Source organism: Herpailurus yagouaroundi, unplaced genomic scaffold, assembly GCF_014898765.1.
Source record: "Herpailurus yagouaroundi ecotype Mexico unplaced genomic scaffold, PumYag 202, whole genome shotgun sequence".
Classification (NCBI taxonomy): Eukaryota; Metazoa; Chordata; class Mammalia; order Carnivora; family Felidae; genus Herpailurus; species Herpailurus yagouaroundi.
The window spans coordinates 8913263-8926571 of NW_024412433.1; the positions used below are offsets into that span (position 1 = coordinate 8913263).

Below are 13309 nucleotides of genomic sequence, written 5' to 3' on the forward strand. Positions count from 1 at the left end.
TTCTAAACCATTTCTTTATGCACTGGCTGGATTTCCAGAACAAGGCTAAATAAGTCATAGCAAGCACTCTGGTTTTATGGGACTACCTTCAAGCTTTCAGTCTTAAGTATGAGGTCAAAGTTGTTTTTCACGGTTTTTAATTTAGTGGTTAGATTTTCACCTTTCCATTTATTTTCAGGTCTCTGTTCCCTTTTTTGCCATTTGCATCAGTTGCTACTACCTTTTGAATGTTGATAACAAGGTGAATTGGGAAATTGCAGGGTTCTCCTCCCTCTTCTTAATCTATTTCAGAAAAAGTAATTTCCACAAGTTGCCTTTCAGAGTTGTCCCTTTCCACTGAAATGAAATTTATTTTTCATAAATTCAACCATTTTCCTTTGCTTTGTTTATCCTAATAGCAGGAGGTCTATTCTTGCTAAGGTTTAAAGAAATAGCTCTCAGCCTTGGTGTTATGGATATTCGGGGCCAGGTAACTCCTTGTTGTGGGAGGCTGTCCCACGTTTAGCAGCATCTCTGGCCTTTCCTAACTAGATGCCAGTAGCAGCCTGTGCTCCAACACAGATTAAAACCAACAATGTCTTTAGACATTGCTAAATGTCCCAAAGAAGGCAAACTGCCCCTGGTTGACAACCACTGGTTTAGTCAAGTAGATAATATGGATTCTAATGGAGACTAAGCATGCTTTCTATAACTTACAGGACTCACCTCCAGTGCCACCTCCTCATATAGCCCGTCTAAGTTAGGACACTCCCCCTACCTGCTGCCACCCTCCACACACCCACACACCTTCAGTCGACTACCACAGATGTCAAAGCATGGACTCCTGTGGACCCTTGAGACCCTTTCAAGAGGCCCAGGAGGTCAGAACTGTTTTCAATCAATAAAACACATTTGCCTTTTTCTGCTGAATTGCCATTTGCACTGACAGTGCTGACCCTCTAGCCTGAGTCAAGGCGGGGACAACAAACTGTACCGGCCATCATTGCCATCTTCATCACCATGTACTCAGTTTAAAATTTTGCTTAAGAATGTCATGGGAAAGCAGAAAAAATATTCATTTTATTAAATTTTGATATTTGAGTACACGTCTTTTTAACATTTGGTGTGATAAATACAGGGAGTATACGTAAAACACCTTCTGCCCCTTATTAAAGTAAATGGGTTATGGGGCGCCTGGGTGGCACAGTCGGTTGAGCGTCCGACTTCAGCCAGGTCACGATCTCGCGATCCGTGAGTTCGAGCCCTGCGTCAGGCTCTGGGCTGATGCCACGGAGCCTGGAGCCTGTTTCCGATTCTGTGTCTCCCTCTCTCTCTGCCCCTCCCCCGTTCATGCTCTGTCTCTCTCTGTCCCCAAAATAAATAAAAAACGTTGGAAAAAAAAAAATAAAGTAAATGGGTTGTCTTAAGGAAAAGTAATTGTATGACAGAGCTACAAGCTGAATAAGCCACTTTTTTAATGGAACATCATTTTAACGTGAAAGAAAAACTGACAAATCATTCAGGCTTAGATATTTAGCAGACATTTTCTCAAAAATGAATGAAGTGAGAGCTTGTCACTTTAAGGAAAACACCCTATAGTATCTGCTGCCCAATTTGAATTCTGAGATCTGAATACAACATGCATAAGTCTGACCACTTTCCAGTACTTCCAGACTTTTCTGATGGGATTAGTGGTAATACTTAAAAATGTGAATTTTTGAAATTGTATAAGGAAGATGTGTATACATCAGTGATCCAACACTTTCTAAATGATCAATGCATGTTACAAAATCATGCATGGATAAAAGATCTTTTCAGGGTGCCTGGGTGGCTCAGTCAAACATCTGACTTCGGCTTAGGTCATGATCCCACGGTTCCTGAGTTCGAGTACCACAGTGGGTGAGCATGAGCCCTGCTTCCGGTGAGCTCAAACCCCGCTTAGGGTGAGCCCTGCTTCTGTCTCCCACTCCCCCCTCTCTCTTTCTCTCCTGGAATTCTCCCCCTCTCTCTCTGCCCCTTGCTCACTTGCGCCCTCTCTCAAAAAAAAAAAATCTTTTCAAAATGCAGAGTATGAAAAGTTTATTTATATACTTTCAGATTCTATTACAATCAAGGAGCTATCAATTGGGTTTTTTTCCTTTTTTATTAAAGATTTTTGTTTATTTATTTTGAGAGAGACAGAGACAGCACGTGTGGGGGAGGGGAAGAGACAGAGGGAGAGAGAGAATCCTAAGCAGGCTCTGTGCTGCCAGTTCAGAGCCTGAGGTGGGGCTTGAACTCATGAAACTGTGAGATCATGATCTGAGATGAAACCAAGAATCGTAAGCTTAACCAACTAGGCCACCCAGGTGCCCCAAGGAACTATCAATTGTTGAATTTTGGTGTGGCTATCAAAAAATATTCAGAATTATCTGAAAGGCTATTAAAACACACCTCCTTTTTCCACCCATACATCTGTATAAGGCCAGACTTTATAACTTCAACCAAGGAACATATGACATCAGAGTGAATGCAAACACAAATATGAAAATCTAGCTATCATCTGTTACACCCGAATTTTTAAAAAAGTTTTATCATATCATAAACATTTATCTATTATCTTACAATGGGAATGCAAGAAACTGTCTAGAATTTCCATGAAAGATCTAAAGTTGAATTATAAAAAAATTTTACTAATATTAGATTGCTTCTTTGGTTTTAAATATTTATCTGGGGGTGGGGGCAAGGGTTGAGAGAGACAGAGGGAGACAGAGGATCTGAAGCAGGCTCTGCCTGACAACACAGAGCCCGATGCAGGGCTCAAACTCATGAACCATGAGATCATGACTTGAGCCCAAGTCAGATGCTTAACTGACTGAGCCACCCAGGCACTCCTAGATTGCTTCCAATGACAGAAAGATAGATTAACTCAACAGCCTGTAACAAATCTTAATCCCATGGGTGTGAACTTCATTTTTTTTATAGGAACACAGGTAAACCACATCTTAAAAAGATGGTAGTAGTTAAGCAGTCTACTATTCAACCCAAGAGAGGAAACAACCTCCTAAAATAAACAATAGGGTGGAAGAGGTCATTCCAGTCAAATACTCATTCAAGAGACAGCAGGTATCCAGCCCATGGTAGACAGGTACTGTGGAGGGCACAGGTGGGCCAGAAATAACACTGGAGTCAAAGAGCTCATGTTCTAATAAGAGAGAAAAAATACAACACAAATAAAATCATGTTCAAAGATGGGGGCAGTGCTGGCATTTCCAAAGGAGGTGACCAAAAGGTAGAGATTTGTTTTAGGGGGCAAGCATGAGGAAGCAAAGGGAGTATTCTGGGAAGCCATCTAGGAAAAAGAGAGGTATGGAGTGGTTCTGAAAGATGAATGGGGGCTGGGGTGAAAATCCAAGGGGGTGGACAAGACAAAGGCATTAAAAATGGTATAGCTGATCATTTGCTTTAGTTGCTCTAGTGGACAGAGGCAAGCTGAGATTGCTAGAGCTCACAGAATAGTGGGGAGAAGGGTTGAAAATCGCCTAGAAAAGCAGAGACCAGGTCATGAAGGGTCTTGTGTGCTATGCGAGGAGTCTGCACTGAAGGTTTAAAGCAGGGGAGATATTTTAGAAAGAGCATTAAGGACGCTACTGCTAAGGTCCATAAGAGAGGTCATGAGGATCTTCATCAAGTGGGAATGGCAGTCAGGATCAATTCCTAATCCCTTAGGAAGTAGGATTCATAGTATTTCACGAAGATGACATTTTAAAGGAGGAGGAGAAGGGGTGCCTGGGTGACTCAGTTGGTTTATCTGACTTCGGCTCAGGTCATGATCTCATGGTCTGTGAGTTCAAGTACATCAGACTCTGTGCTGACAGCTCAGAGCCTGGATCCTGCTTCAGATTCTGTGTCTCCCTCTCTCTCTGCCCATCCCCAGCTCGTGCTCTGTCTCTCTCTCTCTCTCAAAAATAAATAAACATTAAAAAAAAAAAAGGGAAGGAGACAGAGCAGGATAAAAGCCAGGTTTTGGACTATGGTGACTGGACAGAGGGAGACACTTGTCATGGATACAAGGAACACAGAAAGGAAACTGGGAGAGATGCTGCTCCAAGAAGACCACAGGTGGAAACACTGATCAGATAAACCACTTCAACAATGAACCCTCCTCCCCACCAAATTAAATAAATTTGAGAACCTGAAATGAAAAACTGAGAGAAAAGTGAGAAAGCGATCTGTTGGATGGCAATATGCAAGAAAGTATGTGCTGTTTAGGCAGCAGCAAATGCCATTTGAAAACTCTATTTTAAAACCCCAAATAAACCCAAATTGGGATTTATTGATCTTTTAAAATCACTTCATAATCTGTCTTACATTTGCTCCTAATCAAAAGATTGAAAATATAACATAAAACCAAATGCATACCTTTTCTGCTTTTTTGTCAGAAATGTCTTGCTTTTCCAGAACAGCCATGCTCTCCTTCAGGTTCTTCACAATGTCTGCTGGGGATTTGTGAGACTTCCCAAATGGGAACGGCATGGCGGCAGCGACAGATGCCTCGCTGCGCTCTGCCTGCTTCACCTGGGGGCACAGTACAAGGCACAAGTGAGAAGAAGTGGGGTCAACAGAAGACATACTTTCTAAACCCTAATCTGGGAAGAAACCCACTGTCTGAGAGAGTTATTTTACGACAAGACTTGCAAAGTGAGTAGGAACGAGGAAACCTACAAATATACACAGGAAATGATAATGCAGAGAGATCTTAGAATTACAGAATGTTTCGTACCTCTCGAAACACCTTTTTTATCACCTGCTCCCCTAACCACCCATTTGAGGAGGAACATGCTGGTGCTGGTGAGCAGGGCAACTCGTACTGCCAGGCCCCACGCTAAGCACTTTAATTCATCATCTTATGGGATCTTTTCAAACAATTCCTCGAGGGACATTATTACTCCCATTTACAGGTAAACTTTAATGAGGTCAAGAAACTGGCTCAAGGTACCAAGCAGTAAAACCAGCTCAGGTCTATCTCAATCCAAAGTGTCCTTAATTACCACACGGTACCTCTAATTAACAGGTATCTCTTATGGTTGAGGAAACTGAGGCAAAAAGCTAGGTAAGGAGCTTAGCCAAACAGCACTAGCAACAGGCTCACTATCTAGGTCTCTCCAGATATGCCCTGGCCTGTGTTCATGCTGTTTCCTCCTAAGCACCTTGGGGGCACCCACCACCTTCTCTTCAGTCAGTCAGTGTCTCTGAGTTGGAGAATCTTGGACAGAGCCTTGGGCAAATCTCCCAGCGGGTCCTCAAGTCCCTTATGTACTCTTTCTGCCTGGATAGGACTATCTCCTGTGAAGGAACTCACTGGATAAAACCCTTGGGGTAATGAACTTCTGGAAGTTCTTAATTTTTTATGGGCAGCAGAAAACAACATTCCAACCACATAAACCACAATATTATATCATGTAAAAGGAGGACATCCACTAGAAGTCACCACGAGAAAACAAAGTTAACAAGACAAACAATGGAAAGTAACTCGGGAACCGGTCAGAACTTACAATTTCTTTTACTAAATGGAAAGAAGCTATATTCACAGACATTAAACGACCTCATGGAGATACCAAAAGATAACTTTTTTTCCCACATGTGAACATAAAATATCTCCACTGCACAGCATCATTAACACTTCTTTTGAGCTTTGCCTAAGACTTTATTTGAATAAAGTATTTAAATGTTTTTTTCTCCAGGGTTTGAGATACAGTGACCTGTTTACAAATAAACATATAGGGGGAAACAGCATGCAAATGAAGGTCAATGTTAAGCCTACAATTAAATCATGAACATGTATGTTAATTCTTGACATGTTTTGATATGATCTGTCCTGACCAATCTTTACACCCAAGTATCACCTATATAGCTCACTTCCTACCAGACTGTAAATCCTTCTTTGATCGCATTAAAACCACATCTCCATTAACAAAAGAGATATGTCCTCAAACACAGGTTCTCAAAAACCAAAGATGAATACATTCGTTTCTAAGTATCTTTTCTATGATAAGAAGTTTGGATTGTATAGGTGAGTTATCCCAAGTGGCTGTTACATTATCTGATTACCTGGCTAGATGGTACATAAATCGTGGTCACTCTTTTCCATTATTTTCTTTTTAACCTTTTGTTGTTTGAGGGGGTAGGGAGTAATGCAGATGCTTTTCCATAAACACAGTGGACTCAGAATCACAGTAAATCCTCTGAAAATGCAATCTTTCCTATTTGTACTCTGCAAATAATAGCAACGATGCTACAAGTCAATGTTGGGTGGAGGGTGGGAAGAGTTTAATGGTATTTTGCAGGAAGTGTTATGGTGCTATGCAACAGAGATATTTTCAGCTTGGGCTCAATGGTGGAAGAAGTGACTTTCCAGGGCAAAGGGGGTTTTAAAAGGTTCTACCATAAACCAAATACTCGTCATAGCAGAAAGAGTACAGCTGGTGAAGATAACACATATAAAATGCTTCTGTGAGGGAAGGAGGAAGCATGACACAATCATTCCTTTTTTAATTAGTATACTATGCAGCCAAGATTTTGCAGAACATATACACTAGTAAGACTGTGCTTTGAGGAAATACAGTTAGTATTTCCTGTACTAAAAACAAGAAGTGGACACTCCTCAGCAAGATCCTTGAAGGATGTGAAACACACAGGCATAGGTCTATGCCTGAGTTTTGGAACTGACAATCCCAAGAGTATGGACATAACCAGGCTGGAAGCAGCAATGGTTAAACAAGCATTAACATGGTTAAGAGACACCTTTCACCATAACAATCTACCTATCTTTCCTGTTTTCCTTCTTCCTCCTTTATCATCAGCAGTATTTCATTACAAATATCTGAGGGAGTTTTAGGGACCAGTAACAAGAGCCCACTGGCGAAGGCCCTTCGATAACTCTTCACCGCCCTTATAATAAAATACAAATTCCTACCATGGCCCTCCTAGGCTTTGCCCATCTCCAACTCATGGCCCAGCATCCTGACCTTTATCATAGAGGTCCAGCCACACTGAGGTCCTTTCTGTTCCCAGAAGATGCCAACTGCTACTAAGCCCAAGTGCCACATTTGCAAATATGGTAAGAATCTTAATTTTTAAATCTAGATGGTGGATATATGGATTTTCATTGTTACTCAGCTTTTGTGTATGTTCAAAGTATTTCTTAATACTGTTTTAAAACTGCCTAAACTATGTTTTGGACAAAACTGGAGATCATGAAAGAGATAGACAAAAATATATATTACAATTGAAAAATTCATTTAGCTTTCAAATACAAATTTCCTCTGTCCCTCAAAAAAAAAATACATATATATGTGTATGTATGTTTTGGGCTCATAATACACCTCAGCAGGATTCTTTGGACTGAGTCAAAATTATTATTGCGATTGGGAGAAAACCGACCACTGTTAGGATTCTAAAGAGGGCTGTGGAAACCCATACCTACAAACCTCAAAGTGGAGATAAGCTTGCTCCTGATGGTAAACAAACAGCGGTATATGCTTGAATCCCAAAGATAAAGAAGACTTGGAGGGGAAATTTAGCTTGAAATTTTGAGGGATTGGGGGAAGGGTGGGGTGGAAAATAATTAAACATACTAGTTTCATATTAAAATTAACATTTATGGAATTGCACACTAAAGCTGCACGAAAGGAATCTATGTGAACATGTAGCACTGCATACCCCTTAGCTTCTATGCACTGCTCTCCCTTAGTTGTTGTTTTCCTTTCTCTCTGAATGCCCTTTCTTTCTGCATTTAATTCAGTGACTCATCTCTACTCCAATGTTGATGTCCTTCAGGGTTCCACCCTCAGCTGTGTTCTTACTCTGTATTCTCTGATTGATCTCACCTACCCATGGTTTCAATAACCTGAAACCCATTTCCTGCTCCAACCAAATGGACTACATTTCCAACTACTATTCTCTATAAATGTCCTCCAGGCAACTCAAACCTCACCCCAAGTCCTGTTTCTAAGTTCCCCTTCACAGTGAATGAATCCATGGTTCACCCAATCACAAAACCCAGTCATCATACCACTCTTTCCACTTGTTAACTCTTCCATATGTGATCAATTCACAGTTTCGGTCAATTCTACTTTCTAAATCTCTATCCTACAGACACCAAATATAGATCTTCACTATTCTCCACATAGGGCAGTGGTTGTCAATGGGGCCAATATATCACTTTTAGGGGATGTTTTGGGAAATCTCATTCACACAACGATTGGGACCACAAATCTCTCTCTCTCTCTCTCTCTCTCTCTCTCTCTCTCTCTCACACACACACACACACACACACACACACACACACACACACATAACAACAACAACAAAAAAACAAAACCAAAAACAATTTCTGTGCTGTTGTTCACATAAGCATAGCCTTCAGCTAGATTCTATATATTCTTGGGGGTGTGGGGTTCGGCTAGGGATCAGAATAATGAAAGTCTTTCTATCTACTTCTGCATCTATGTCAGCCACCGAGAGTCATACTTCTAGTTTTTAAGAAATGGTTACATTATTCATTAGCAAAATGCAAACACTGAAGCACTACACAAGGCAGACAGTGAAAATCACCTGCAAAGCCTACAGAGACAACAGGTATTAACAGTCTGTCGTACATTCTCCTTTTTATTACTTGCTCCATGTCTGTGGTCGTTCGTACTGGGAGTCTACTCTCTTCTTCAAACAGAGACCAGATGATACTAGAAACGGTCACTTAATTTCTTACAAAGAACAAAAACTGCACATCACTGTTCTGTTATGTGAATGCTCTGAAAAGTACAATGTTCCACCCCCAAGAAAGTGCTGGAGAACATACAGAACACCTACTGGGAAAATAAAAGTCTAACATAATTAGAGTTAGCATTGCTGGGCACTGCCCTTCTTAGGCAATCTGTTTTGGCTTGTGCGGACACCCTCCTAACTGTAGCTAACTCTATTCACCTGTGTATTGACAAATACCGAAAAGTAGTCAAATGGTCCATAAGCCACTGATTAGGACATCCATTCATTTAAATACCAACTATGCACTACGCCACAAGCTAAAGGCATCAAGGGCACCTGCTCTACAGAAGACAGAATTCTGGTGTGTATGGATGTGGGTGTATGTGTTTAGAGCCAATAATGAGAAGCTGCTGAATGACAACACATTCCTAGACAGCTGAGTTAATGGGATTCTATACTAACATACTGTTAGATCTGACTCATAAACTTGGTGGTCAAATGCAAAAACTGAAAATTGACAAATAGTCCCACATACAACAAGACTTGCACACACGGCTGCTAAGGTAAATCAAGCAGTCGTGAGAAGTGTGGAATGTACTGCACACTTAACCCATTTTTAGACAGCTGGCTCTGAGACCTCACCTCCTGCTTCTACAGTTAGTGTTACTTACTTCAAATTAATACTCAATATCTAAAACATGCCAGACTATCCATATAGTAGTGTGGGGCAAGTATATAAAGCACAGTGGTTAATTACACAGCTTTATTTTTTTTAAATTTTTTAACATAATTTATTGTCAAATTGGCTAACATATAGTGTGTAAAGTGTGCTCTTGGTTTTGGGGTAGATTCCCGTGGTTCACTGCCTACCTACAATGCCCAGTGCTCATCCCAACAACAAGTGCCCTCCTCAATGCCCATCACTCATTTTCCCCTCTCCCCCACCCCTACATTCACCCTTGGTTTGTTCTCTGTATTCAAGAGTCTCTTACGGTTTGCCTCCCTCCCTCTCTGTTGTAACTTTTTTTCCCCCTTCCCTTCCCCCATGGTCTTCTGTTAAGTTTCTCAAGATCCACATATGAATTGAGAACATACTATATCCGTCCTTCTCTGACTTATTTCACTCAGCATAGTACCTTCCAGTTCCATCCATGTTGCTGCAAATGGCATGATTTCATTCTTTCTCACTGCCAAGTAGTATTCCCTTGTATATATAAACCACGTCTTCTTTATCCATTTATCAGCTGATGGATATTTAGGCTCTTTCCATACTTGGGCTATTGTTAAAAGTGCTGCTATAAACATTTGGGTACACGTGCCCCTATGAACCAGCACTCCTGTATCCCTTGGATAATTTCCTATTGGTGCTATTGCTGGGTCGTAGGGTAGTTGGTTCTAATTTTTTGAGGAACCTCCACACTGTTTTCTAAAGTGGCTGCACCAGCTTGCATAATTACACAGCTTTAAAGATAACCTGGGTTCAGATCCTGACTGCCTCATGCCTTAGCTTAGACTTTTGAGACCCTTTTCCACATCTCTAAAATGAGAAAAATAGCTTACCTTACAACTTAGCACAAGAATTACATTATATGTTTGAATATGCTTATTAGAACAGCATCTGCATATGGTAAAATTTGAATAAATAGTAATAAAGGATAGTTATGCGGGGTTTTTTGTTTCTCCTAACATCTGATTTGTGGGGTGCCTGGGTGGCTTAGTTGGTTAAGTGTCTGACTTGAGCTCGGGTCATGATCTTGCAGTTCATGAGTTTGAGCCCTGCATCAGGCTCTGTGCTGACAGCTCAGAGCCTGGAGCCTTCTTTGGATTCTGTGTCTCCCTCCCCCACCCCCCCCCCCCACAAATAAACAAACATTTTTTTAAAAATTTAAAAATAAATAAAATCTGATTTGTGACCATTTCTAGAATGAAAAATGGGTAAAAAAAAAAAAAGGTATCTACACAGATTGGACAGCAATATAAAATGAGTGATCTTATTCGTCTTTTTAAACCTGCATCTTCCAAGTTTTGATTCAGCTTTTGGATGAAAAGGCTACAGGCCCTTCTTAGCTGTAAATAAGATGCAATAACTTACCTCTATTAAAATAAACCATGAATAGCTTTAAGAAGCATTTGGACCTTTGGTTAATTACCAAAGCCACCAAATACATACATAGATCATCATTAACTATATCAAAACCAAAATTAAGTGTCCAAGAGATACAAGACTTTGGAGTGTGTTTTGCAATTAATATACCTTGCAGGGGCCAACAGTGTTCAAAACTGGGTACTATTCAGGAGTCAAACTGATACTCTTTTATAGCCTAGATGGTAAACCAGAGGGTTGTAGTTGTAATAGTATTTAAATTATTTGTATGATCTCTCATGCACGTCACAGTTTATTTTTTTTTATTTAAAAAAAAATTTTTTTTTCAACGTTTATTTATTTTTGGGACAGAGAGAGACAGAGCATGAATGGGGGAGGGGCAGAGAGAGAGGGAGACACAGAATCGGAAACAGGCTCCAGGCTCTGAGCCATCAGCCCAGAGCCTGACGCGGGGCTCGAACTCACGGACCGCGAGATCGTGACCTGGCTGAAGTCGGACGCTTAACCGACTGCGCCACCCAGGCGCCCCTGCACGTCACAGTTTATAAAGCACTGTCGCTTCCCTGTTTAATACTTCCCCCGATGACTTCCCATTTCACTCAGAATAAAATCCAAACTCCTGACCAAGGCATATAAGGTTCATTGTGATCCACGCCTTTCTATTCTTGTCTCTTACACCCCAGACATTAGCTACACTCCCTGGCTTGAATTCCTGGGCCAGGCCTATGTACATTCCCCACACTGTCTAAGGAGAGCTTTCAGCTCAAATCCCTGTGGCTCTCTCCCTCATTTTACCCACACTTCTACTCAAATGACACCATATGAATAGGGCCTTCCCAGACCACTGTTTCCAAAATAGCACCTCTCCCCTACTCTCATCTCCTTATCTTGCTTCATTGCTCTTCCAGTACGTATCACCATAAACTGACATATGTTTATCTGCTCCTGTTAAAATAAGTCCTATGAAAACAAGGACTTCACTGGTTTCATTCATTCATTGCTGTATACCCAGAAACTCTTGATTTCAGCTCAGGTCATGATCCTGGGGTTGTGGGATCGAGCCCCACATTGGGCTCTGCAGTGAGAATAGAGCCTGCTTAAGATTCTCTCTCTCTCCCCCCTCTGCCCTTTTTCCCTCACTTACGCTCTCTAAAATTAAAAAAAAAAAAAAATTAATACAAGATCATTTCTCATAGAGGAATCAGGTCTCCATGAAGGAGCAGGAAATACACAAGAGTAGCCTGGGACATGTTAGTTACTTCAGAAAGCAAAGATGAATGAATGGGTTCATACAAAAAAAGACACAGGAGCCAATCTGAGTAGGCTTCCACAGGCCAAAGATGATACAATTGGGGCATAAAAAGGGAAAATGACTACAATGAATTGGTACACAAATTGAACCTTTGCGTATATACTTAATAGTAACATAAGTACATATAGTTAATAGAAGTAAAACATTAAAATCTATGAAAATTATGGTAGTAAAAAAGAAAATTTAGTAGTCACCTAGAGCCTGCGAGAGCAACACCACAATACCCTCAAAACTGGTAAATGAAGGGAACAGCGCATTTATCCTGTCTCTTCTATATAGCCTGTATTTGAGGGTAACCAAATAGGTGGCAAGGAAAAGTTCTTTATAGAAGATTCACATAAACGTACTAAACGTAGGAAGAAAAATTGAAAATTACCATTTTGTAATCCTTATGAAATAATGGATCTAGGCAACAAACATCAATGGCCATTAAAATCACAAGTGAAAGGGTGAGGGAGAACTTCATAATGGATACACTGGAGCTGACAACTTGGAAAACACTCATCTATTGCTAAAAATAGGACAACCAGACATCAATCTGTCTCATGACATAATGCAATAGGAAATACAAAGTTCCATCTATAAAAATTTGACTTCCTTTCCCCTACTAGAAACAAAAAATCTGAATCTAACCAAGTTTCTAGAGCCACCAGCCTAAAGGAACAAGTTAAACAACATCACTAGGAAGCAGTAAGTCAAGCCCAGAACAAGGGACAAGTCAAATAACTGGTTTTCTCCAACAGATTAAAGAGCATAAGGCAGGGTGAGGTGAGAAGCAGAGAATATTAAATAGTGAGACACTCACAAGACATCGTCAAATATATGGACCCTCTCTGGACCCTGATTCAAATAAACCAACTTTTAAAAATGATATATTGGCAATCAGAAAAATTATACACTGGACATAATTAAGGAATCACTGTTAATTCTGTCAGGTATCATACTGGACTATAGTAGACAGTCTAACCAACATGTCCCAGGCTCATCTTGTTTGTGTACAGCAGACTAGATAGGAAAAAATATCCTCAGTTAGACACACATAACAAAGTTTGAGTGATTTGAGATTTCCTTTAAAATATTCCCTAAGAGGGGCGCCTGGGTGGCGCAGTCGGTTAGGCGTCCGACTTCGGCCAGGTCACGATCTCGCGGTCCGTGAGTTCGAGCCCCGC

The 13309-nt window shown here is 40.7% G+C and overlaps 1 protein-coding gene across 1 annotated transcript in view; it reads right to left on the reverse strand.

Annotated features, from left to right (window-relative positions):
- Positions 1-13309, reverse strand: part of CAB39 (calcium binding protein 39) — an 89548-nt gene that overhangs the window by 46814 nt on the left and 29425 nt on the right. Inside the window, exon 2 of the mRNA XM_040450740.1 lies at positions 4381-4536. Coding sequence (XP_040306674.1) covers positions 4381-4494 — 114 coding nt within the window. The 5' untranslated portion in view covers positions 4495-4536. The remainder of the gene's footprint in view (positions 1-4380; positions 4537-13309) is intronic.